The sequence below is a fragment of the Fusarium musae genome, chromosome 2 (genome assembly GCF_019915245.1).
Source record: "Fusarium musae strain F31 chromosome 2, whole genome shotgun sequence".
NCBI lineage: Eukaryota > Fungi > Ascomycota > Sordariomycetes > Hypocreales > Nectriaceae > Fusarium > Fusarium musae.
In genome coordinates, this window is record NC_058388.1 from 4,707,883 (window position 1) to 4,735,701 (window position 27,819).

The 27,819-nt window shown below is 39.9% G+C and overlaps 4 protein-coding genes across 4 annotated transcripts; 2 read left to right on the plus strand and 2 right to left on the minus strand.

Moving 5' to 3' along the window:
* Positions 1-4,259: 4,259 nt before the first annotated feature.
* Positions 4,260-13,006, minus strand: PKSNRPS1 (Trichosetin synthetase PKS-NRPS1; the record flags this gene model as incomplete). The annotated part of the gene is made up of 9 exons (XM_044821086.1): positions 4,260-7,084; positions 7,147-8,973; positions 9,020-9,744; positions 10,431-10,488; positions 10,547-11,684; positions 11,735-12,073; positions 12,131-12,162; positions 12,221-12,703; positions 12,901-13,006. The coding sequence occupies 9 exons, from the start codon at positions 13,004-13,006 to the stop codon at positions 4,260-4,262; spliced, it is 7,533 nt and encodes a 2,510-aa protein (XP_044685386.1).
* Positions 13,007-13,536: 530 nt separating this feature from the next.
* J7337_003371 (uncharacterized protein) lies at positions 13,537-15,228 on the plus strand (the record flags this gene model as incomplete). Its single annotated transcript, XM_044821087.1, has 4 exons — positions 13,537-13,787; positions 13,842-14,220; positions 14,272-14,349; positions 14,401-15,228. 4 exons carry the CDS (start codon positions 13,537-13,539, stop codon positions 15,226-15,228), a joined length of 1,536 nt encoding a protein of 511 aa, XP_044685387.1.
* Positions 15,229-15,870: 642 nt separating this feature from the next.
* Positions 15,871-16,842, minus strand: J7337_003372 (putative secondary metabolism biosynthetic enzyme; the record flags this gene model as incomplete). Its single annotated transcript, XM_044821088.1, has 1 exon — positions 15,871-16,842. The coding sequence occupies one exon, from the start codon at positions 16,840-16,842 to the stop codon at positions 15,871-15,873; it is 972 nt and encodes a 323-aa protein (XP_044685388.1).
* A 2,587-nt stretch (positions 16,843-19,429) lies between these two features.
* On the plus strand, positions 19,430-20,161 carry J7337_003373 (uncharacterized protein; the record flags this gene model as incomplete). The annotated part of the gene is made up of 1 exon (XM_044821089.1): positions 19,430-20,161. One exon carries the CDS (start codon positions 19,430-19,432, stop codon positions 20,159-20,161), a length of 732 nt encoding a protein of 243 aa, XP_044685389.1.
* Between the last annotated feature and the right edge of the window lie 7,658 nt (positions 20,162-27,819).

Genomic DNA, 27,819 nt, shown 5'->3' on the forward strand with positions numbered 1-27,819 from the left:
TTGTTTCAACCTACCCCGCAACCTCGGGAAGCAATGCACCCAGCCAGGGCGACAGGCTGACAGTAAGGCATTATGGACAGACAATCAAATATCTTCGTCATATTCCTTCAAGCATGGCGAGCCCTTTCTAGAGTTAATTCTCGACTCAAGCTTTTGATCCCTTTGAGGCACATCATTGACAATAACCAAGGTTTTCTGTGGACCTTTTTCAGTATGACCTATAGCACCCTTTGCTCGACTTGCACACGTGCTCTACACTTCGACCAGGCCAGCTGGGAGGAGGAAAGGCGCAATAGCTCTTTGTGGCCTATGCGACGGCACCACGAGTCATTGGAGTCGTTTCGAAAAGCATCCTCACAGAACTGTTACGTCTGTTGCAGAGTATGGGACATGCTTGTTTCTGGCAAGGTGACTAGTGTCGAGTCTGAACCTACCTGGAAAGAGGGTTCGGAAATAGATTGGGACGGCATGCATTACATGGTCCAGCAAGACCATGATTCACCTGCAGTCCTTTTCATGATTTGTTGCCCCGGCTCGAAAGAGCACTCAAATTGGGTACCATTCAAACTAATGCCAAGAAATAGTGAGTAGTGTTGTCTCTTTTTGAAGCATGAGGTACACACAGTCCACATTGACAGAAGGCTGATTTTGATGGGAGACAACTACTGGGTTCGATATGATGCTCGGCCATCACTGCCATCCTCTACCTCATCCGCTTCCACGCTTAGGTTGATCTCCAAATGGATAAAGTCATGCCAGATGGGTCGCGAATCGAGCGGCTGTACGAGGGATGTTTCGCCCTGGCAACCTACGCGTTTGCTAGACATAGGTCGATCTAAAGATGAAATTTGCAAAATTGTTTTGCGACCACAGAATGCCAGTCAGACCCGCACGTACATCACGCTGAGCTACAGATGGGATGCAAAAAAGCAACCTCGGCTTTTATCCTCTAATATTGATGACTTGCTTCGAGGCTGGGCGATACGAACACTCCCAAAAACATTCAGAGATACTATAGTTGTCGCTCGTGCCCTCGGCGTAAGATACCTATGGATCGATGCATTGTGTATTATCCAAGATTCTCATGAAGACTGGGAGCGTGAGTCTGCATGTATGGGCTTAGTGTACTCCAATGGACTATGCAACATTGCCGCTTCGGCATCTGATGGTCCAGATGGTGGATTGTTTCGGAACAGGATTGCCGAAAGCATCCGCCCAGGATGTGTCCGAGCGAAACCTCTTCACGACACCCGGAGCCAGACATTTAACATCATCGACACTCTCTATACGGAGCGGCAGCTTCGACACACAGCTTTCTTCAAGAGAGGATGGGTATTTCAAGAGAGAATGCTTGCGCCAAGAGTGATTTACTTTGCAGAAGAACAGGTATTCTGGGAATGCCACCAAGAATTGAAATGCGAAGCATTCCCAACCGGTATCCCTTTCGCTGGTTCTTTCAAGGCCCTACTTCCAGAACCTTTAACGAATTTGTTGACCTGGTCGCGCGGAAAATGTGTACCATGCACCGTGTTCCGACAATGGAACCGTGTAGTCCAGGGCTATTCGGATAGCCACTTCACTTTCATAACGGACAAACTTCCTGCTTTCATGGGTATCGCTAACTATTTCAAACCTTTTATTCATGCAGACTACGCCTTTGGTATGTGGAATGCTGGTCTTGAAAAGCAGATGGGGTTCTCGGTAGACAGCCCGGTCATGAAGCGGAGTCGAGATTATCGAGCACCATCATGGTCGTGGGCCTCTCTTGATGGTCCTGTGCTTTTCACTAACTTAGTTTCCGAGGTGATCCCCAAGACTTTCATGCATATTCAATTCGAACAAGATGGGTTTTCGCAGGGCCAACTACATTTGCAAGGAGTTTTGACTCATGTTACCTACTCTCACGCAAGGTCAAAACGGAATTCAACTGTCATTTTGGAGAACGGGATAAACCTCGATATAATTCTTCTAAGAGATCATTTGGGCATTATTTTCAGCAAAGGCACAAAGCTTACGCTTCTCGCGTTTGAGTCTTCGCGCAATCCGTCTCCATATTTGAACTGCCTTGTTCTGGAGCCGATTCTTTGTGCCTTGCCTATCACGAATTATAGGCGAATTGGCTTTGCCCATGTATTTCAAAAGGGGGAACTCAATTCTGAATTACTCGAACCCGAGAAGTTTCATTCCCTGGGGGTAATATTTACGGATAGCTCGGCCAGTTCTGAGGCATCAAGACTTTCGAGCTTAATTATCATCTAACTAATTACATCCGCAATTAATGCCCTGATATTGTTATCCATTATCTGTGTGAGAAAATACGCTTGTGACTCCCACGCATTGTTAATAAGCCCTTGTCTCATGGCTGAGGGACACAGATGGCCAACATTAAAAGTAACCTCATCGGCTCAAAACTCCTCCACGGGTCGAAAGATGGCATGAAAAGCAACTAGCAAGGCCCAAGTTCAACATGCCTGAGCACAGACGAGGCGATGTAAGCTGAGGCCGTCATGCGCAGGGCGATCTCTTTTCACCAGTCGTTGACCTCGTATTAGCAACATTAGCTCATATAATAATCGTGTGATTGGAGACAAGTCATTTAATGGCCCGATAAAGCACAGATCCTTTTCTTTGCAAACGCCGGTCATGATTGCCGCTCTCTCCTTTGCTACCCTCCATCCGCGCGCAGGGCAAAATAATAGAGCCGAAAGGATTTACACTTTTCAGGGGGCAAATTATGGAGTACGAGCCGACATGAGGTAAGATTATCAACACGAGGCAAGCGAGTGTCAAGAAAGGGAGTAGCTTAGGGATAACGGCCGTAGGGCAAAATAATAGAGCCGAGAAAGATTTATACTTTAGGAGCGGCAAATCATGGAGTACGAGCCGCTGCTACTGTTACATAAAGCTGCATGCATATACCCAGCCAGTTGGGACGGCTCACGTGCGCACTGACCCTGAGAAATTGGACGTCACTTACTCCTTTCGCAAACTTGCTAGAGTTCGTGACATAGCGCCATGGTAGAGTCTGGTATACAGGACACTTTCATCAACTATGACTTATATAAACCAGTGACTCAAGGCCTATAATAAGAAAATAAAGGTTAGGTAGGCTTGAGACAGTAACTCTGCTATTGAGAGCTGGAAACTGTAACGTGAAAAGAAGCAGCCTTACGAAACACACGGTACTGATCTCAATCTCCAACCATGAGAACTCAGTGTGTAGTACTTGTCAGAACCCGGCTAGAAGGCAATTAAACTGGCGCTTTGGTATTTTCGGGTGGTATTGACATTTATTTATCGGCTGATGGTGTATGAGTGCCGAAGCTAAAATCCCACCTTACCCGACTACGTGGTGTAAATTGTAAACTCTATTAAATACCCGGTGAACTATGTATAGGCAGAGTACTAAGGATACGGGCTGGGAGATGCCACCCTGTATATTATAAATATAGATGATAACTGCTGGAAATGAATCATCTTAAGAACAGCAACACTGTCACTAGACTCCTTTAAAAATCCCACCAAGAGGAACAATGTTGATCTTCAAGTCCGTCATCCTTTCTTGTCTCCTTTTCGGAGCCGTTCAAGGGTAAGTAGACACACCATACTAGATGTAGGAGCCCAACTAATATGCTGCGACTGATAAGACTTGCTGCTCAACAGAAGGCCACGGATACAAAGAAACCACATCTCGCAAAGCGTTCAACGACAAACAAGGATCGACCGACCGACCAGCCGCAGCTGGCAAAGCGTACAGTGACGAAGGATCACGCGAAACTGGCAAGACGTACGATCGACAAGGCTACCAAGCCGACTATTCACCCAAGACTGGTAGAGCATTTGATGCATGAGCGTTTCAATGAATCTCTTGCTTAATAAGGGATAGATATTTCTCACATAGTGAGTGCTGAAGAAAGAAAACTCTAGACCTCGATTCTAAGTAATTGAGAGACTTGGGTACTTAAGTAGAAGTCTAGGATACCTATTACCGAGCTTAGGGTTCGATGCTGTTAGCTCGTCATAAAGTGGTTATGAAGTAGTGGGTAGCCTGTGCGATTCTGACAAGAATTATTATTCCATATTGCATATTTGAACACGTCTCTTTTTACAAGGTAGCGGCCTGATGCCTTGAATTAGAGGGAATCCACATATTCAGACTTTATGAAACGTGGCATCTTGTGAATTGATCCACAATGAACTGTTGCAATCTAATTGTGTACCGGAACTAACAAATGAAACAAATGGTCGAAATAGCAACATCAACGCCTTGAAACCAAGTGACCCTCACCCGAACCCATGACCAAATTCTGAGACGCAAGGAAATAAGAGAAACCAGCCTTCTTCGCCTTGCCAAACCAATCTAAGATAGAAATGGTAGGAAGACTGTTTAAACTATCGTCAGCGCGCACGGCAGCTGCGAAATCCTCCACGACAGCGCGTTGATGTGCTTCATGTTGAACAATGTTATATCCTTCTCCTCCAGCAGTCGAGCTCAAGACAGAGTCCTGGATAGCCTTGACAATGACACCGGTTGAAAGTACATCTACCGAGCCGGTGACTCCCTCAAAAGATGGTCGGACGCCAAGGGACTTGACGATGCTGAAGAGTTGGTTGACGATCGAGGCTTGGCCTTCTTTGGGTTGCGCCGTACTACTCACGGTTGGACGGTGTGCGTAGACGGGAAGGTCGAATGAACCAGCAGCGTTTCGAAGGAATACCTCTGAAGCCCATTTTGTAGCCACGTAACCATCGCTACCATCAGTCGGTGGTGTCAGACCGTCTCCTTCATACATCTTCACGGCTCCAGATGACAAGAAGTGCAATGGGATCGAGCGGCCAGAAGAAGCGGCGAATCTGACCAACTCTTTCACCGAGTCCACGTTATCCGCCCTGAGAACTTCGTATCTGTCCCAGAAAGACCGATTAGCTGCAGAGTGAATAATCACATCGGTTTCCTCAGCAAGACGAGAGTAAGCTGAGTCGGAAAGACCAAGGTTGGGCTTCGAAAGGTCGCTTCCGATAACTCTGACTTTACTGCTTGAAATGGTACTCAGCTTTTCGTTGTCCACTGAGCGTACCAGGCAATGGACTTGTGTAACTCGAGGATCTTCGACGAGGGCTGGTACGAGATGACGACCGAGGTAACCCGCGGAACCAGTAAGGAGGACGGTGATGTCGGTAATCTTGTTCACAGGGTGCAGCATCCTAGTACCCTGAAGATCATCTGGAAGCGCGGTCTCTCGGTCCCAATCAATCGCACCGACAGATCCACAGCTCTCAAGAACAACAGCCATTGCACCAAGAGTACTAGCGCCCATAAGCGCAACTAGTTTCGGTGCTGTCTTGAAAGTCTGTCTCAGCAACGCCTGTAGCTTCACGAGCAGAATAGAATTACCTCCGATGAGGAAGAAGTCAGACTCTGGGGTAAGAGACCCAGGATCGAGAGGCAAGACTCGACGCCAAAGCTCACTGAGTGCCTTTTCCGCAACAGTCAGAGTTCCGGAGTCGTGCGAGGCAGAAATCTGGACGGGCATTTCTTGAATGGCCTTTCTGTCGATCTTGAGATGAGCGGTTCGTGGGATGTCGGAAAGGATCTGGAAGACGGAAGGGCGCATGTAGGGAGGGAGAGGAAGGGTTTGACGGAGAGCTTTCATGATGCCTTCTTGATTGTTCTCTGCGAACTCGGGAGCAAAAACGACATGGGCTGCGAGGTAGCGACCCTCCTCAGTACCTCGCAGCGTAACTACTGCGTGAGAGAGTGCGCCAGCCGAGTGACTGATGATAGTCTTTTCAACTTCATCTAACTCGACTCGGAACCCTCGAAGCTTGATCATGTTGCTGCCCTCGAGACGACCATCACAGAACAGCAAACCATCTTGGCATAAACGACCACGATCTCCACTGCGGTAAACCTTTCCACTAGTTCCGAAGAAGGTATCCGGCAAGAAGTTGTCTTTGGTGGAGTCAGGCATGTTGAGATAGCCAGAGACGATGCATGGGCCACCGAGGATAATCTCACCCTGCACGCCGAGAGGAACAGGGCGCATCTTCTCATCGACGACGCATACGGAGAAGCCAGGCATGGGGTAACCTGCTGGAAGGGGGTCTGGAAGATCAGGGCCCGTGTACTTGAGATCGATGCGATGAGAGAGGATTGTTGTCTCAGAGGGACCATAGCCATTGAAGACGTGAAGGTTCTTCAGGCTCAACGCTCCAAACTCGCGGGCAAGTTTGTGGCTCATCGCTTCGCCGCCAGAAAAAGCATACTTCCACGAAGTGCATTGCCGCAGAGTGCTAATACTGTATCGCAACCACAGATCATACTCAGAAGGTGTAGCAGTAGTGTAAGTAACACTCTCTTTGACCATGATCTTGCTGATCTCATCAGGATCGCCTCTCTTGCTTGCTGGTACGATGCAAAGACATCCACCGTTCGCCAACGCAGCCACGGTCTGATCAAGTGAAAAGTCAAAGCTGAAGGGACTCTGCTGCAGGACCACAAGACTTTCAACGGACTTGGAGAAAGTCTTGCTTGAGACTTCGGCGTATGAGAGAAGATTGTTATGTGTCATCATGAGACCCTTGGGTTCACCTGTAGAACCGCTAGTGAAGAGAATGACAGCGAGGGATCCAGATTTTGCACGGTTCGGCTCTCTGAACTCCTGATCCACAACCTTGGATAATCGAAGCTGGGTGATGAATTTGGCACCAATGAGCTCAACCTTGTCATCAGTCGTATGATCCGTGATGATGAGCGATGGTCGAGACGCTTTGACGATCCTAGTCAAGCGAGGAATGGAGTTGCGTAGATCGAGAGGAACGTAGACTGCTCCAGCTTTGAAGATGGCGAGAAGGGAGCAGATCCAGTCGGAGGAGGGTTCTTGGAAGACTCCGACTACTGTGCCTTGAGTAGTTCCAGCGTCGATGAGTGCTTGGGCGATGGAGTTGATCCGCTTGCCCATTTGCTCATACGTGAGTACGGCACCATTACCGTCCTTGAGAGCGACTTTGGTAGTGTTGGTTTGGATGATCTGGTCAATGTGATGACTGATGGTTGGCTGCCACTTTGGTAGGAATTCGGGTGCTAGTATGATAGTTAGTATTACCTGTCGGGCATCGCAGAGCTTGGAGATAGAAGTGACTTACCCTTTCCGGCCTCTAAAGCGACCTGGATATCATCCTTCGACCACGCCGGCGTAGCATCAGCAGCCTTGTTAGTCCCTTGGACCATGTACTCCAACACACTCAAGTACGAGCGAAGTAGAAGCGCAGTGTGCTCTTCCGAGTAAAGCTGCTCCTGAAGTCTCAGCCCCAAAAGAGTATCAGTCGTGATATTCTCGTTAACCTCCAAAGCAATGTCATACCCCGTCCCAGCATTATGCCACTTCTCTCCATGAAGCTTGCAGCCTCCCCACGACGACCGTTCCTGTACAACCTGTCTATAGTCCATCAAGACCTGGAAGATAGGCGTGTACTTGTCAGATCTTGGAACGTTAAGTTCCCGAAGAAGAACGTCAAAGGGCAGCTGGGAGTGCTGGAGTGCTCCGTATGCTGTGTCACGGGCAGTCTGGATGATGGAGCTGAGTTGAGTACCGCGCCTCTTACGGCGGAAGCGCAGAGGGAGGAGGTTTAGGAAGAAGCCGAGACTGCCCATGAACTTCTTATCACCGCGGTTGGCGTCGGCGATACCGATGAAGACTTCCTCTGCGTTGGGGAGGAGGGTGAAGAGAAGAAGCTCCAAGGCCGCGAGGTAGACATGAAATGAAGTTGAGCGATTGACGCGGGCGAGTTGTCGAACCTTGGTAGCCAGTTCTGTATCAATACTCATCTTGACCTCATGTTGAGAATAGTCGTTGGCGAACTTCCTCGCAGGCGTGAGAGCGAAAGGGAAAAGCTGAATAGGCGTAAACTCTTTGGGAAAACTTCGTCGATAGTACTCGATGGATTTGGTGAGATCGCCGTTCGCATACATCTGTCGTTGCTGAAGTGCAAACGATCGATACTGTGACTCAACTGGAAGAGGAGGGAGCGCGTGTTTTGTGTAAGCAACTTCAAGGTCCTTAAAGAAGACACTGAAGCTGTATCCGTCGATGTAAATGTGATGCATACCCAACAAAAGAAAATGAACATTATCGGATAACGACAGTAAAGTGATCTTGACTCCTTCACCACCACTCAAATCCCACTCCTCATCATGAAGCTTCTTCAACTCCATCTCTGCTTCTCCCTCATCAACCACCCTCTTCGTGACCAAATTCAGATCCGCCGGGTTGATACCCTGCAAAGGCGTCCTCTCATCACCATCATTACCCCAAAAGAACCTCGTCCTCAAAATCTCATGCCGTTCCGCAATGAGGTTCACAGCCTTCTCTAGAGCCTGCACGCGGATCTGGCCCGTGAGCTTCAACATGACAGCCATGTTGAACGCCCTCTTGTCGACGAGGTAATCGTTTAGAAACCAGAAGCCTGCTTGACCGTAGGACATGATGCTGGACAGCTCGTTAGGAAAGGTCTTTAAGGGAGTGGAGTTGTCCGTACTGTCTTCCGCTTTAGTACGTTCTTGGCCCTCCATCGATGTGAGGGGCGTGTCGATTGGTGAGCGGGAGGAGTCTGAGCCAGTCTGCTGCCTGCTATTGTCACTTGTGCTGTGAGAGCTCTCAGGTGGTGTGACGCGGGCTGTTTGGAGGGTGGGCTTGGGGGGTTGAGTGGCTGGGGCGCTGCCTGCTTCGAGGGATGATACGTCGAGGATGGAGTCGGAGATGAGATTTAGGGATTCTTCGATGAGGTCGGGAACGGACATTCCGCCGAGGATCTTGAGAACGGGAATGTCGACGTCAAGTTCTTTGATGAACCAAGAGCGGATTTCGACGGCCATCAAAGAGTCAACACCTTGTTCGACAAGGGTGACCTTTTCGTTGATGATCTCATCTGGCCCAACAGCCAACACACGTCGCAGCCGAACAATGAAAGAATCTTATACCGTTAGCAATGTTCAATAGAGTTGGTGAAGAAAACATACCTTTGATGATAGCCACGGCGTCAGCTCTGGTCTTGACATCAGACAACTGTACCCTCACAGGCACAGTAGATGTCTTTCCAGCATAAGCCTGCGTATCCAAATGCTCCATAAGGAAATGTCCAAACTTGACGTCCTTCAAGTACTGATCACCAGCCTGGGCATCCTCATAGATAGGTGTGACACCCGTCACGAGCTCACAAACCTCATCGCACTCAGGTCTTCCAAGAACAATAGCCTCGGCAAACAGCTTCTGCAGATCCTGTTCCGACATGGGTCTGTAGCCCATCTTGATAAAAGTATCCTCACTCAGATCCTCAGCTCTCTCCACGTAGCCTAGACCGATGATGGAGCTGATGTCAATGGAAGAAGCGGCTACACCGCGCTTCTTGCGCTGTGCTGCTAGGGCGTTCATGAACATGTTGCCAGCGATGTAATTACTCTGACCGCTGTTGCCCATAACGGCAGTGGTGGAGGAGAAGAAGATGAAGAAGTCGAGGGGTGTGTCGTAGAACATCTCGTCGAGGAGCTGAGAGCCTAGGACCTTGGGTTTAAGAACTTTCATGAAGTCTTCGTAGGACATCTTATCGAAGAGCGCGTCTCGAAGCACCATGGCGCCGTTGACGACGCCTGCGATAGGAGGGAGGGTCTTCTTGACGGTGTCGACACATGCGTGGAGTGAGTCGCGATCGGTGACGTCCCTGGCCACACGACGTGTATTCGTACCCCTGTTGGCATTCGGTGGCTTAGTTCTTACGGGGTACCTCGATCTGCCGCCGCTAATGGAAATTATGGTTTAGTTACCGTCTGCGAAAGCCGGCATGACTCTGTTCTCGAAACATTGCCCCAGAAGCTCAACTCGGGCAAATAAATCACTTCAGCTCCGGAATCTCCTGTTCGCTTACAAGAAACTGTGCCGTAGGTAAGATGATCCATTCTGATAGACCCCTGTCCATCCAGGCTGTGCTCTGCATTTCATCACCTGCAGGCGGGTCTCTTCCATTGTTCGTGACACTTTGGCAAATAGCTCGTCACATCATGAAGCTGTTCCCTCTTACTCTATAACGTTAATCCTTCGTTCATCACTTCCGCTCTCGGTGAGTGATGCGTGGTGTGGCAGGATGCTTTTCCGCTGACAGGTCGTGACCTTTTTCGTCATCGGCCGTGTCGGGACGGCCCGCATTAACGAGTTCAGCCAGAAGAGTCAGGTTACAGGGGTCCAAGTCGCCATTAATTTTCGTATACGACGAACCACGCGCCTCTAAGCTGCCACTCTAACTCTTGGGTCGCACTGATTGGTCTCACAAGGGATGCAAGCATCTCATCAACCTGCGGAGTATCACGGTAAAGCCACGGAAATGCCTATTTCCAAGCCAACTACTCCTTGCCAATGTCATGTTATCCACTCTCTCACCCAATGCATGTCATTGCAAGTTCCACGGCCATGTCAGAGACCCCATTGCATCCACCGTCTCTACGGATCTAATCATTAAACCCTTCAAGTATGTGGGACCCTCAAGGTTGACTTACCATCCATTGCTTGCCACTGATTACTCGGGGTAGCAATCGGCGCAGCCAGTAAATCATCCGCAAACGTGGCCCAATTCGGCATCATCGTGCCATGAAGCATTGGGAACTGTGAGCCGAGACCTGATGGAATCTCTATTGCCCCACATGTCAGCACGAACACTACGTTTTTGGTGAATGACTTGCCTGGTTGATAATCGTTGATGCTGGAAGAGGCATATCCCGAAGGAACGCCGAACGAGATGCTCGAGTCGAACCCTGAATCTGCATCTGAGGTATTATTGACTTGGAGGACTACAGCCAATGCTTTCACAACTTTCCTCGCTTCTTTGGATGAATTGCTTGACTGTAACCAGATGTCGTAAGATCTTCTGAGGGACACCAGGATGGTTTCATCCATCGCCGCTGACTCAGTAGCCTGCATGCCCTCGCGTTTCGTGCTCTGCAGATAAAACAGTAACACGGATGTAGCGAGGAGAAAATCGTGGTTAACTAATGAAGAAACTCTCCATCTTTCTTGGTAAAGCTGACAAAAAGGTTGTGTTTCTTCTTGCAGCATGTGCTGGTAGTCTAGAAGCTTGAGTGCTGACTCCAAGACGATACGTTTGGAGTCAGCAGAGTTTGCTGGCGGACCAAACATGAACTTTCGGTGGAGAACGATCTTTGCGCGGTAGAACAAGGTTTCCAGAACAACCTTTTGCATGATGTTCTGCGGAGAGTCTGTGATGCAGCGGGCGAAGGAATGCCACTTGAGACAGTCTGGGATCGACTTGCGTGCCTCATCTAGTTTGCTATCCATTCTCTCTACCTCAGTGTATGTGTACGGTCGGACATCAGCCGCAAAGTCCCAGATATATCCGACCGTTGTCGTCAATCTTGCTTTGACAAGACGGTAGAGAATGGGGGTTAATTCTGTGTCTGGCCTCGACGGGGGCATTTCAATGGTTGTCTTGTCAAAGTCATTATCTTGAAGATTTGACGGCTCCCGTGTATCAGTTTGCCACTGCTTGATCATTCTTGGTAGCCCCATCTGAGCAGAAAGGCCAAGATCCATCTCGACCAGAGTCGCCCAGACCCTTCTCCGCATTTCCGTGGCAAAGAATGACATGCCCTTGAAATGCTTCGGATCTCGATGATAGCCCTAGGGGCACGTTAGTTAAGGAATAAGCTCAAAAGAGACCCTGAGCTTACCATATGTAAGGCAATCTGAACCGTGTTCCCCATTAGGATCCATATGTCGATCCTCGCATCTGTGCTTGAAAACACCTCAGCGGCCATGTAAAGCATAAGCGTCTCCAGCACGTATGGTCCGCCTTTGGTGTAGTCGCCAAGAACGAGGCACTGGCCAATCCGTAGCCTATATGTATCCGCCATCTTCTGGAGATCTCTCTCCATGGACAGAGCCGCGGGGGACTGCACGCCAGGGTCCAGGCGGAACTTTTCGAATTGGGTTGCCAAGCACATGATTGTGAACAAAAGGCCCAACCAGAGAGGCGGCACTGCAGCTGGGTCGTCCCAGAAGTCTTCGTACTAAGGTTTCAATTGGTTAGTCAATCTGAATATGGTGTCAGGGTTGTGCTTCCGTACCTCCTTGAGAAATTCCACGCTGTGGAGTACGGCTGGGCGCGGGGTGTCAGCATGAGTGGTTGCACAATAAAGGTGTATGACAAGACTAACCGGGCGACATCTCGAACGAGTTAAAATAGCGTGAGACCAATCGGTCTACTACCGGGCGGCTTAGGGTTAAGATGGACGCCAGTATTTCGTCCTTGCTAGCGGGCTTGGGGCAGCCGTAGAACAGCTGGGGGCCAGTAATCTCCGCGGCAGGCGACTCGACACCTTGTACGTCAGGATGCGCCGCCTCCTCCTCACTATCGAAATGGTCTTTGAGCTCGGCAATCCCGTCGAGAACAGCAGCCCAGTGCGAACTCCCCACGTAATTCGCCCCTCGTGACTGCATGCTCCCGTAATCATCAGCGGGTGTAGCAGCGACAGCCGCGTCCACGGCGGAACGGGTACTTCCTACGGGGGAGCAAGGCGTTCCTCCTCCGTGCTGGCCCTGGCTGACTGACGACTGCTGCATCAGATCGAAAACAAGACTCTCGAGGTGGCGGATGCGATCCTGTGTGGTTACACGAGGCTGGTGCGCCGCATCGCCGCCTGGGACTCTGTCAGAAGCGTACGTGCACGACAGCCCGAGCTCTCGTTGCACACAGCTGCTGCAGGGTCTTTGACGGTCACATCGTAGTCTTACAAAAACAGGGCAGAAGACGTCAGCACGTGGGGGAGGGTCAAAGCGGAGAGGAACGGAAAAGAGAGACGGCAAAGCGCATTGCATACGTACTTTCTCCTTCTACATAAGTTGCATGACAGCTGCGGCTTTTCGCGTGGTCTGCTCGAGGGGAGACGAGCTCTGCCCTGCGGTGTTTTCCCAGGCCCCCACTCTGTAGTCTGGTCCGCCATGGATTCGGAAGTTGTTTCGATGGGAATTAGTAAAGCTTGGGTGAGAAAATGTAAATTAACGGAGGAAAAAATGGTGGCCGTGGAGTGTCGGAACAAATTAAATTTTTGCGTTAACAAATAATGTGCTGACAGAGTGAGATTCTAACTGACCGAGAGGGAATAACTCAAGCCAAGTTATGGTATTTGTCCTGCATCTGACGCACAATCCCTGTTAGTCCCCGGATCTGTTCATCATCCGCTCCGATCCTCCGCTCCGATCCTCCTTGGCCCACTCCCCATGTCCGGCCCGATGCTCCAGCCCTGCAGGCAAAACATCACTCAGCTTACTGTGTACCCCACACACATCAGGTCGTGCGTCCATATAACAAAGCACCTCAAATATTCATGAGAATGTTTTTTTGTTTTGCAGATCCACAAGTTTCACGTCGCATGCAGCATGCACGTAGCGTTATCATCCCAGTAAGAAATATCACATTTTATAATCAACAGGTTGGTCCAAAGAGGAAATACTCCCCATTGCCACAACTCCCATGTCGACGACGCCTCAGATGTCGCAATCAGGCTTTCAGGATGATCAGTTGGAGGCTGGCACACGGGAAGATAATGGGGCTGAGGCTCAAGAGAAACCGTTGTCGACTACTGGAACAATGGTTGATGAGCCTCAGCCCAATCCAAATGTCGTTGATTGGGATGGACCCAATGATCCTGAACATCCACTCAATTGGTCCAAGGCACAGAAGAATTTACACCTTGCTATCGTGAGTCTGTTTACTCTCGCCGCGTAAGCATCTCCTCATCTCAAACCATGTTGAACATGCCACTAAGTATCGAACAGAAATCTGGCTGCGACAATGTTTGCTCCAGGAGCAGCAGAGCTATCCGATGAGTTCAACATCACCAACTCTACAGTCACTGCCATGACAGTCAGTCTCTACGTTCTGGGCTTCGCACTAGGTCCTCTTCTGCTTGCACCTCTCTCAGAATTATACGGACGACTCATCATCTATTACTTTTGCAACTTGGTGTACATCGCCTTCACCTTCGGCTGTGCTTTCAGTACAGATGTCGCCATGTTTCTTGTGTTTCGAATCATTGCAGGTTGCGCTGCCTCGGGTCCAATGAGTATCGGTGGAGGCACTGTTGCAGATCTGTTCGTTCAGGAGCAGCGAGGAAAGGCTATGGCTCTTTTTACTGTTGGGCCGCTTCTTGGGCCTGTAAGTTTCTTCACTCGCGGTATGGTATTGTAATGTCTAACTTGTTGTCAGGTGATTGGTCCCATCATTGGAGGATTCGTCTCCGAGAACGTTGGATGGCGATGGACATTTCGCATCCTTCTCATTTTGGTGGGTCATAGCTCTCTCCGTGAAGAATTCCATTACTAACAGCTCCTCCAGTCTGGCATCATCGCTGTTGTCGCATTTGCCCTCATGAAGGAAACAAACTACGCCGTCATCCTGCAAAAGAAAGCTCTTCGAATGCGCAAAGAAACTGGTAACGAGAAACTGGTAGCCAAGTTGAGTAGAGACGAGACTCCGGGTCAAATGCTGGCGCGCGCTATTGTCCGACCACTAAAGCTGCTTATTATCTCCCCAATCGTTCTACTGGTATCTCTCTATACCGGCATTCTCTTCGGCCTCATATTCCTCCTCTTCACCACCTTCCCCTCTGTCTTCCAGGACGTGTATGGCTTCAACCCAGGTGTCGCTGGATTGGCATATCTTGGTCTTGGAATCGGCATGAGTCTAGGTCTGCTCATGTTCTCTGTCCTCAGCGACAAGCTCCTTGGTCGCAAGAAAGGCAACGAGCATGTCGCCCCCAGGCCAGAGGATCGCCTCATCCTTATGAAATGGCTTGGCCCGATTACTCCCCTTGGTCTTTTCATCTATGGCTGGACAGCAGAGAAAGGCGTTCACTGGATCGTCCCTATCATCGGCACATTCATTGTGGGATTCGGATCCCTCTTTGTCGTCATCCCTGGTCAGATCTACCTAGTTGACTCCTTTGGAGCCGAGGCAGCCGCTTCCGCTTTGGCGGCCAACATGTTAGTCCGTTCGCCATTCGGAGCTTTCCTTGACCTTACAGCCGAGCCTTTGTACTCAACTCTCGGACTAGGATGGGGTAACAGCGTGCTTGGCTTTATCTGCCTTGCATTTACTCCTGTTCCGTGGATCTTCTACACTTACGGTGAGAGACTGCGGACTCACTTCCAGGTTGATCTGTGACGCCAATCGCCTTTCAATCAGTCAAGCCACGACCATAGAGATGAATACCGGGGCCGAGATGGCATACAATACACAATAGAGAATGCTCCACAAACAAATAGAACAGGCGACTTACTGTCGTTGGCTTAGTTCAGCTCTTCCGACAGCCACAGGGCGGGTGGTTCGGAATTATCTTCTACTTATATATATGCAAACTTAATAGAATTATACATTACGGGATCAATTAAGCGTTGCTCCAACTTCTCGGGTCCGCTTAGCCTCGTATATGGATCTTGAAATTGACTAGTGATAGCTGCCATGAATGAAGCATATAAGCATACAAGGTCATTGCAAAGCAATCTGCCTCGGCTTTTCTTATTGCACAGTAGGGATTGTGTTTTGACTTAGCAGTTGGTTAGTTAACGCGCTGATCTTTAATTTCTGCCCTCTATATTATTATAAAGTTAGCAGTACTAGCTTTACTTAAATATATTTTCCTTTAAAGGTTATTGGTCTCTTATATTACAGACATAACTACTCTTCAAGTACTTATAGAGTAACTTAGAGATTTACATTAAGTACTGTAATCTCAATGTATTTTAAAACTAGTATAATAGAATTTAGGTAAGATCCTTCGCATTTAACTGTAACTGCAGCACTCTTCTATTCAGGACTCGGGCAGACAAACAAACGGCCCTCAACCTTGTTCTTCTTTATATCCTCCAAACCCTTTGGTACATCCCAAAAGGGAATCTCTCTCAACTTCGGCACGAGCTTTGCAGAGCTGATTAACTTCAATATTTCCACCAACTCCTCTTTCGACGCGCCAAACGAGCCCCTCAAACTGATACTCTTCGTAACCAACAACAGTGACGATACCTCCACACCCTGTCCATTCAGGCCAACCATTGCAATAGTGCCACCCTTCTTGACAGCGGTTATTCCGGCAGAAATTGTTGCTGTGGTGCCAACAAAGTCGATGATGGCATCGAATGAAACATCGGAGAAACCCGCGAGACTGGAAGCGCACGCGACCGCTCCCAAGCTTTTCGCATCGTTATATTTATCCTCGTTGATATCGATTCCATAGACCTTGGCGCCTTGCAGTACAGATATTGCAACTGCGTTGAGGCCGAGGCCGCCGATTCCAATGATTGCGACAGTTGTTGACTCCTTGACCCCAGCCGTCACAACTACAGCGTGATATGCCGTGGAGATAGAATCCGTGGCAACAGCTGCTTGAGGGAAGGACACTCCTTCTGGAATCTTGAACAAGTGTTCATAATGAGCTATCGCAAATTCGCTATAGCCGCCATCGTAGCCGAGCCCAATTGTTGTGGATCGTGTTGCCTTCTCAACGGGATGAGCTACTAGGGCGACTACCACGCGATCGCCGATTTGAACTGGTGATGGCTCTGATCCGAGCTTGACGACAGTTCCGGCTACTTCGTGCCCAAGAGTAATTGGAAGATATCCCAGCATAGAGATACCGTGTCCATCAACGTAATGGGCGTCGGTATGACAAAGGCCGGCTGCTTTGACTGAGATGAGGGCCTGGCCCTGTTTTGGCGTAGGGATGGGGAGTGTTTGAAGCGCAAATGGAGATTCTGGGCCGCCGTATTGGAATGCTTGCATGATGTGAGATCTTGTTGTAGTCAGATATGTGGTGGTGTTTACAAACACGGCAAAAGGACGCTGGATATCGTGCTTAAATATACCTTGGCCTTGAAAAACTGGGTTTATTCACTATAGTCAAGATGCATTTTAACAACTTGTTTTATGGCGCCATCTCTTTAGCCCAAATAGTCAACAGATTATACACGTGAAGAATTCGGGCCGAAGAACTCTTTCGATTTCTCCAGGCCGTTCAAGCTTCAGTAATGAATACTACTCACGTTTCAATACCTCGGCTGCTCTACGTGACAGTATATGCATATCGCGTGACACGCTTTTGGCACTAATGCAGGCAACGTTGATCGCAGGTCTTAGCTGTGTCATGATCAATTCAATAAAATTTACTTACCTCAGCAAAGTAGTCGTACTCGCTAAAGAATAATAGTCATGATGTGTTTCTCATCTACTCATTCTCTCCCAATGCAGGTTAAAATGAGCTTGTACTCGCTCTCTATTACACACTCGACCTAGCACCCATTGACCACCACCGTTCACTTATCTTCCATTCGTCCCCGTCTCTTCCGTCAGTGAGATGCTCCCACTTATCCAGAAACCACGGCGCTGCCTCCCAGTTCTGAGCGTCCCAAGGCGCCGCGGAGGGCAAAAGGGTCCCGTTTGCGAAACCCCAGCATCGAAGACCGTCGTTGAGTAAGTCAAGACAGAAATCCTCTCTGTCAATCAACGGGGGAGTTGAGTTTATTGCGGTGATGGCTTTGGAGCGAAAGTTTGGCCATGGGATGAGATCCAGTGTCGGGTGGTGAGCCATGGTTAGCTGTGCCTCTGTGGGCACAAGATCAGATTGTATGTTCTTCATGTAATCTTTGAGTATCAGACGCATTTGAGCTGCCTGCTCGGCAGTTTCTTCGACGTCATTTAGCAGTTCTTGTTGTATGAGCTTCTCTCTCAGGCAAGGAAATGGCGATTTGGATTCAAAAGATATGAGGTCGTGCCATGGGATCCCCAGATGTCGTGCATTCATGGAAACAGCCGACACAAACGAAACTCGGCAGAGCAGAATGTAGTCTTTGGGCTGGAAGTGACTTAATGGGGACGTTGCTATCTCGTGAATCCTGGAATTATGTCCCGACGGTATGTTTAATTTTCCGAGAACACTAATACCAGCTTTCGTTGCGGCTCTGAGATCAAAGCTGCCTAGACGTTGTTGAATGTCATGAATCCATTGGCTCATCGGAAGATGCATGGCGTTATCGTAAAGTGAGGGGCTCACGGGATATCCTAGGAAGATGAGCCCATATTTGATGATATCCCGGATACCAAAGAGTTCTTTTGTCATTAGTAAGAAAAAGGCTCGACGTTCCCTTTCTGGGCAGGAATCGATGCACGAGAAGAAGTCGGAAGCCTTAAATGCTGTTGCGGTTTCTGAACTGTGACATCCCGCATCGAGGATAGTAGGCCAGATGGCTTTTGCCGACTGACTTGGTCCAGCCGCTCGGTCTTGATGGTTCTGCTGCGCCGCTGCTACGCTATGCATGCATGAGACATCCATGGTAGATGGAAGAATGATGCTAGAGATAGCTAGATTCTCCAGCATGAGTCTCCTATTTCTTTGCCGCGTGCCTGTTGTTCAGGCCATTAGCCGCGTGCACGAGACTGTCATGTATAACAACATACGATAGTTCCGCTGCGACAAAGCATTCTGCCGTCGCCGGTGCTGTGAGGTCTTATCTAAAGGAGGCCGCGCCATTTTTGTCAATTGAGAAAGGCTTTATGCATCAAGTGGAAGTTGGACAACGTTGATTGAAGCAGGAAGAAAACGTTTATCGGGACACTCGGGAGAGAGATGCATGGCGTGATGAGAGGGGCCATCACGAGCGACACTGTACAATACATCCGATCACCCTGCAACCTTCGAAACAAACTTCATGTAAGATTTTTGTTGCTTATTTTGTGTTTTGGATATGTCACAGGCAGTAGATATAACTGCGACGAAGTAATTTAGGTTAGCCTTTGTGTTGACGTGTCTTTGAACACCAAGAGCACTATATATTTCGCATTATGTCTTGTATCTATGCAACGCGGTTCAGTAATTTTAACCTAGGCATACACACTTCAGCATCATCTAATGCGATAACTACTTGGATCAGTCGTCTCAAGACCCGGCGTCTTAAATGCCGTGCATTGCCATCTGGCGTATTCGTTGATCGTGACAGATAAAGAAGCAAGTGGGCTCGTCGTGGTGGTGTGACTTTCGCGAGCCGAGGTACATGCCCCAGACAGTACGGACTTATGATGGGTTGATAAGTCTCATGAGGACTTCCCGATCAGCCTACCCTCAAAATGCTTAGCCTCTGCAAGCAACGTCAGCAAATCACGAGCTCAATAAGGTGAGGTATGCGGGCAACGCCACGGCATCAACGTGCGGACTGCGGGTTTGCCGAAGAAGACATGACATACCAGTAGAGCAAGCCGTTTATTTAAGTCAACCTCATAATCCAATTTTGAGGACTTGGGATTTTGATATACAAGCTTCACGCATCTACATTGACATTCCCAACCGCCTCTGAAACTGCATAAGCCCACCGCAATCATGCCTCAGGGAACATTACCTTTGAATGGCGAATCAATGCCAACATTCATGCCAGCATACTCAAGAGCAAGAGGAATCTTTACCAATACTACTGCAGTCGGCATCTCGTATCGCGTTGCCGCATCTCAGGTCGCCCATCTTGTCCCAGATGTTCTCGAACTGGAGGAAGAGCCGCTGATGACCTCTCTGTTTCTCAGCTACGGAATGAGCCCTGTTGGGTCCTACACTGAATATGCTCACCAGGTAGAGGTTACCTACAAGGGCAAGATGTTTCACTATAACCTTCTGTTCATTCTTGACAACGACGCTGCCATTTTCGCTGGTCGCGAGCTCCTTGGCTTTCCCAAAGTACTTGGAAAGAGTGTTATTCAAGAGTTTACAGGTACCCGACTTGTCACCGGCAGCACGGAGAGGCCTGTTGGAAGAAAGATGGTCGAGTTTGAGTTCGTTCCTGAGAAAATGGTCACCAACGCGCCCCTACAAGATAGGTGGATGCTCAATCTGCGCAATATCCCATCGCCTCACATTGGCCAACCCCCATCTGTTCAAGAATTCCTCCCTGTTGGTCTGGGGATGAAGTGCGATGAGGTTTGGACGGGAATCGGTTGTGTTCACTTTCCGAGGAAATCAATGTCTGATCCTTGGGTTAACTTGGACATATTGAGATATGAGGGGAGCTTTATGGCAAGAAACGCGACCGCTGAGCTCCTTGTTCGACAACCTTCTCAGTAATTAGCGTGTTATCAACGACCTTGAAGGCTATGTATTAAGGTGTTATAAAGCTCCTATCCCTAATCTTAGCAATAAATTTATATATTTCTATTCTTAAATGACTTATTTACCTCGAAGCCCTTTTTCAGAACTTAGGTTACTTAATCCTAGAGCGGCTTTCTTTTGCTTATTTTCCATGTTCTGTTAGATATAGACATAAGCGGGTCGGTATTGTTTCATATTCTGGTACGGTCTTTTCAGCTGCGGATAATATTTTATAAATTGTTACCCGATTAGTTAGAAAAGTATTAGCCCATTCTAGATACAGATGCCTGGCATTTCTCAGTATCAGAAGATAAAAAAGCATTAATAGGAAATTTAACTTCTTTATTCTTTCTATAAGGAATATTTAAGAATTACTATAGGAAATATTAAGGCTTTAGTTATTAGTTATATATAAACTATTTTAAGTTTAATAAATTTATTTAATTTAACTAAATTCTTTTTATTAAAATAAGCTCTTAGCTATAAGCCTTAATTATAAATAATACTTTTAGCTTATAATTTAAATATTAATACTATAATAACTAACTAATAGCTATAATATAAAGCTAATATAATATAAACTTAAATAATAACTCTTTTTTTTTTTTTTTTTTTTTTAATTACTATTAGCCTTATTTAAAGCTATTAAGCTTTTAACTTTTTATATAATAGCTTAAATAGTAAGGCCTTTATAATAAGCTAGAATTATAAAGCTTAAAATTAATTAAAGTTTATTTACTTTAAGTAGTATAATTACTGCCTTAACTAAGTTATTATAACCTAAATAAAGGAAGTGCTTATATTATATATACCTTATATTTTTCTACTAATTATTTATAGTTACTATATATTAAAGGATTCTATAAGTAATTACTAAAATACAGTTACTAGTAACTAAATAAAAATATTAATAATTCTAGATACTTATTAGTAATTACTAGAAATTACTTATAAGCTACTTATTATAACTATAACCCTTTAGAGTATATATATACTCTTTAGTATTAAATAGAACTTAACTTACTAGCTATTAATAATACTTCTTTACCTTAATAAGCTTAACCTATACTATTAATTATTAAAAGATATAATACCTTAATATACTTAATATAACACCTTATATAGTCTATAAATATAAACCTAATATAAATTAAGTTTACTTATTTAAAAACCCTAACTATTATATATTAATAGCTTTTATTTAAACTATACTATATTTATATTAAGTAATATTATATTATTAAAATATCTAGTAATACTAGCCTAGCACCTCCTTATATTAAAAAACTACCTAATATAATAGAGATAATAGCTAAAATCTATTAGTTATATAATACTATCTGTAATCTATAAAACTGCATTAATAACTAAAAGGTATACTTAGTAGCTAATAATAATATTAACCCTTAAAAAGGAAGAGATATTAAGGAAACCCTTAAGCTACCTAAGCTAGAACTATTTAAAGGATAAGCTATAAATATAATCCTATTTTTAACTTAAATAAAAAGATACTTCTATATATTTTTAACTAAGCTAGATACTACTATTAAAAAGGTACTCTTTATTATATTACTAATTTAAGGAAATATTAAAAATTAATTTAAACCTATTTTTAAAGATTTCTTAAAAAACTAAAAAAATATATAAAATTAAAAAACTTAAAATATCTTTATTAATTAAAATAACTTTAAAAGTATATTTAAAGATAACTTTAAAGTAATTAATAAAAAATAATAAGCAGTTACTAAAATTATATTACTTAAATAGACCTATTTATATACTATATACTTTACTAAATTCTAATAACTTATATCTAAAACTCTATAAAATAATAAGGCTTTTATAAAAGTTTACTATAAAGAATTAAAAGAAAAAGTTAAAGATAAACTATATAAAGCAGATTAACTAGATAATATTATAAAATATATTACTATAGCAGTTAAGATTAATAAAAAACAGTATAAATATAAAAAAGAGAAAGTAAATAAAATAAAAAAAGTAAATAACTATAACTTATATTACCTTAATTAATAATAAAATAATAGCTAAAGTAACTCTTAAAACTAAAGATAATAATAAGGTAATTACTATAATAATACCTTATATAAAATATATTTAAGACTTATATCCTTAAAAGCTATATAACCTAATAATAGCTAAAATAAGCTATAAGATATATCTAAGTATAAATACTATAACTATAACTAGATAAGATATATAATATAGTAATACCTAAAGCCTAGAAAACTAAAAAACCTTAACTAAAATAAGTAAACCCTAGAATTAACTTAGTAATAAGAATCCCAGATAGCTTAAAAAACCTAAATACTAGAAATAATATAAAGTATATATAATATAGTAAAGACCACTACTTTATATAAAAATAATATACTTAAAGATAGATAAAACCTAAATAAAGGAAGCTCTATTAAAAAACTATAAAACCAGTTCCCTATATATAAAAACACTAAAGTAAAAAACATACCTTAGATTCCTATACTATATAAAATTAAGTTAAATAAGTACTATAAAAAAATAAAAAAAAACCTAGCTTATAAAAAAAAAAAAAGAAAAAAATAGTAAAAAAGCTATAAAAAAAAAAAAGAAAAAAAACTTATAAAACTATAAGTATTAAAAATAATAAAATAGAAAAAAGCAATAACCTTTAACCTAGAATAATTATAGTTATTATAAGCAATAAACAACATTCTAACTAAGACCTAACTAGCTAAATATAAAATAAAATAAAAACAGGAAATTAAAAAAAAAAATAATATCTAATAATCCTATTACTAACAGTCCTATAATATAAAATATAAGAAAGGAAAAGTATAAGTAATAGCTTAATACCTTTAAAAGTAAAATAAAAAAATCATAAAAATATAAACTTAAAACTATAAAATAAAATATAATAAATAAAGACTTAGAATTTTTAAAAACTATAGTAAACTTTATATATAAAAAGCTAAAAAATATACTAATATAAAAAAAGGAAATATAATCTATATTAAAACCTATTATATTAACAATACACTTAACCTATAGTATAAAGAACCTGATTTTAATATATAAGATAATATTAAAATAATACTAATAAACCCTAAATATAATAAAATCTTATAAATCTCCTATAAAAATCACTAATATAAATAATATAAAGTAAAAAAAATAAATAATAATTATTTTCTAATTACTATAAAAAAAACGCCTAATAATAAACCCTACTTATAAAAGGAAATAGATAGATATTTAATTAAAATATAGTATAACTAATTAAAAGTTATAAAATTATAATTTAATATACTATTTTATAAATAAATTTATAAAATTAAAGAACTCTTAAGTAAAATTAAATAATCTTAGTAAATAATTAAAAAAGTAAAAAAAAAGTTTAAAGAAATAACTTAAGGAAAGTATATATACCTAAAGAGAATACTATTAGTTAATAATACTAGTTTAGAGAGTATAGAAAAACTATAAAAGTAATAGGAAATAAATAAACTATACTTAGAAAAAAAAAGGAAAAAGAATTAAAACTTTTATATAAATAAAGAATATTAATAGGAAATAAAAGAATATAAATAATAAAGATAAAATATATATAAATAGGCTTATAAGTATTATAAGGAAAATCTAAAGAAAATACTTACTATTAGTAAATTAAATAATAATAATAAATACTATAAAAGGCTTAACTATAATAAAAAAAGATATAAACTATAATACTTAACTATAATAAAAAGGGAAATACTTTTTATTAAAAAATAAAAATTAAACTAAAATAAATAAAAAATAGATATAAAATAACTTAAAAAATTAGAAAAATATTTCTAGAAATAATTATTTAATAAAGAATTTATAAATAACTATATTAATAATAAAAGATACTATAATAGTAAATATAAAAAAGACTACTATAATACCTTAAGAAAAGTTATATACTATTTATAATTAAACTATAAATAAGCCAGTACTATAAATAAAAATAACTTAAATTAATAAATATACTAGAAGTATTATATATAGTAAACTTAATAAATAGCTTAATACTATAAGTTTAAATTAAAAAAAGATAGCTAAATACTTAGATTAATTATAAAGTAAGAAAAAACTTTATTAACCTAAAAATAGTTATAGAACTATAATTACCTTAAAAAAAGAAATTATTACCTTACCTATTAGTTAATATAAAAAGATAGCTTTTTAACTATAATAATAATATTATTAATTAAGAGACTAATTATCTTAAAATCCTTATTAAAAGATAAAGTTAATAAGTAGATTTTAATATTATACCTTTAAGAAAAAATATATATATAATTCTAAGTATATTATAGCTTATATAAGAAAATCTATTTATTAATTAGAAAACAGGCTAGGTTATATTTTCTAGTAACCCTAATATTAATAAAAAAATAATTATAATAAATAATAAAAGATTTTAAACCCTAACTAAAGAGAATAGTATAGGTAAGTATAAAATAAAGTATCTATTACCTTTAAAAGGAATATAATATAAATATAAAAAAGATATAAGAAATAAAATAAAAATCTTAAATATCTTTAAAGGATATAACTTATAAAAAGAGGAAATAGATATAAATATAAGCTAAAATTAACTTAAAAATATTTTAAAATAATACTAAGTATATAATAAACTATTTAAAAAAAAGCTAAAAATAGAAATCCCTAAATATAATAAATAAAACTATAAAATTAACTTTATAAATAATAACTTACCTTTTTAAAAACTTTACTTACTTAACTAAAAAGAATTATAAGTTTAAAAGGAATATATTAATAAGATATTAAAAAAAGGATATATTAGAAAATCTAGCTTATTAGTAATATTAGTAATATTCTTTATACTTAAAAAGAATAAGAAAGATAGACTAGTTATTAATTATAGATAAGTTAATATATATACTATTAAAAACTAAACCTTACTTTTACTTATTATAGAATTAAAGGATTAGTTATAAAATAAAAAGATCTTTATAGCTCTAGACCTTAAAAAAGTATATAACTTTATTTATATTAAAAAAAGAAATAAATAGAAAATAATATTTAAGACTTAATTTAAACTATTTAAATATATAATAATACCTTTTAGTCTTATTAATATACCTATAATATTTTAATAGATAATTAATAATATACTTTAATAGTACTTTAATATTTTTATAATATATTACCTAAATAATATCCTAATCTTCTTAAATAATAAAAAAGAATATATAAAATATATCTATAAGATCTTAAAAATATTATAAAATATTAAACTACTAGTTAAATTAAAAAAGAGTTACTTCTATATTATAAAAATAAACTTTTTAAAATATATAATTATATTAGGTAAAATTAAAATAGAACTAAAAAAAATTATAGTAATAGCTAACTAGAAAAAACCTAAAAATATAAAAAAAATATAATCTTTCTTAAAAGTAATTAATTACTACTAATAGTTTATTTAAAAATTTAATAAAATTACTAACCTATTAATAGAACTTACTAAAAAAAGTAAACTATTTAAATAAAATAATAAGGCTTAAAAAGCCTTTATATAACTTAAAAAGGCTATTACTAATAAACTAGTTTTAGCTATATTTAATTTAAAAAAAGAAATTAAACTAGAAATAGATATATTAGACTTTACTTTAAAAAGATAGATTAAATAACAGGATAATATAAAGAAACTATACCCTATTACTTTCTATTTATATAAGTTATATAAAGTAAAGCTTAATTACCTAATCTATAATAAGGAATTCTTAATAATTATTAACTATTTTAAAGAATTTAAATACTACTTTATAAAAAGTAAATACTAAGTTAAAGTCTATACTAATTACTAAAATATCTTATATTTTATAATAATATATAAACTTAATAGATAATAACTATACTATATAAAATACTTATATAAATTTAATTTTATAATTATTTATAAAAAAAAATTAAAAAATAAAAAAATAAATATAATTAATTAAAGACTAGATTATAATACTAGTATTATAAAAGTAAAAAAATAAGTACTAAAAATAAATAAAAAAAGAAAATATTAACTTACTTAATAAATATAAATATTAAGATAGATATAAATAATAATTACTAAAGAAATACTAAGTAACCTTAAAAAGTTTATATAAAAATTCTATAAATACTTAGTATATAAATATTAAAAAATTACTAAAACTTTAAAAAAACTTCTATAATATAGATATTAAGTTAAATAACTTATAGTAAAAAAAGTAATTAAATAATATAATATCTATACTAGAATAAAAGTATAAAGATATAAACCCTATAAAGAATTATAGCTATTACTAGTAATAAAAGCATTATAAAGCTTAATTATAATAGACTTTATTACTAAACTACTACTATTAGAAAAACCTTTAACTAAAATCTTCTATAATAGTATTATAATTATTATTAAAAGACTTATAAAGTTTTTAATCTATATACCTTATAAAAAAGATATAAATATTAAAAAAATAGCCTATATCTTCTATAATAAAATAATATAAAAATAAAAACTACTTAAAGAAATCCTTACTAATAGAAATATAATATTTACTAATAAGTTTTAATAAATATTAATAGCCTACCTAGAAGTTAATTATAGACTTATAATAGTATTTAAACCTTAAGTAAATAAATAAATAGAATAAATAAACTAAGTAATAAAACAGTATTTATAGTATTATATTAACTATAAGTAAAATAACTAAGTTAAAAAGTTATCTTTTACCTAGCTAGCTTATAATACTACTTATAATAAAAGTATAAGACTTATACTATTAAATACTAATTTTAGCTATATACTAAAAGTATACTATAATATATAAGAAACTAAAATCATTAACCTTATAATAATAATTAAAAGTAAAGATTTAAAAAATATATATAATAAACTTTAAATAGAACTTAAATTTATTAATAAATAGATATAATAATACTATAACTTTAAAAAATTAAAAAAACTAACTTTTAAAAAAGGAAATATAATATACCTATTTACTAAAAATATTACTATAAAATAACTAAATTATAAGCTTAATTTTAAGTATATTAAACCCTATAAAATTATTAAAAAAATCTCTAAAAATAATTATAAACTAGATTTACTAATAAAAATTAGACTTTATAAAATCTTTTATATTATATTACTTAAATTAGCAGCTAATATAATTTATATTAAAATTAGTAATAAACTAAAAAAAATTAATAAACTAGAACTTTATAAAATAAAAATAATTAAAAAAATATAAGTAAAAAAAAGTAAAAAAGAGTACTTAGTTAAATAAAAAAATTACCTAAAAAGCAAAAATATATAAAAACTACCTAAGTACCTTATTAATACCTAATAACTCTTAAAAGACTTCTATTAAAAATTAAAGCAAGATCTAAAATAGCAGACTAGTTAATAAAGTTTATAATACTAGCTTTAATTAACTCTATTATAGTAGCAGAATTAAAAGGTATAACTAGATTTTCTACTCTCTTACTATTATTTATTACCTTAAAGTTATACTTAAAAGCCTTTAAACCCTTAAATTAAATCAAGCGCTTTTAATAATAAAGATATATTAATTTTAAAAGATACTTATTTAATTATTATTATAATTAAA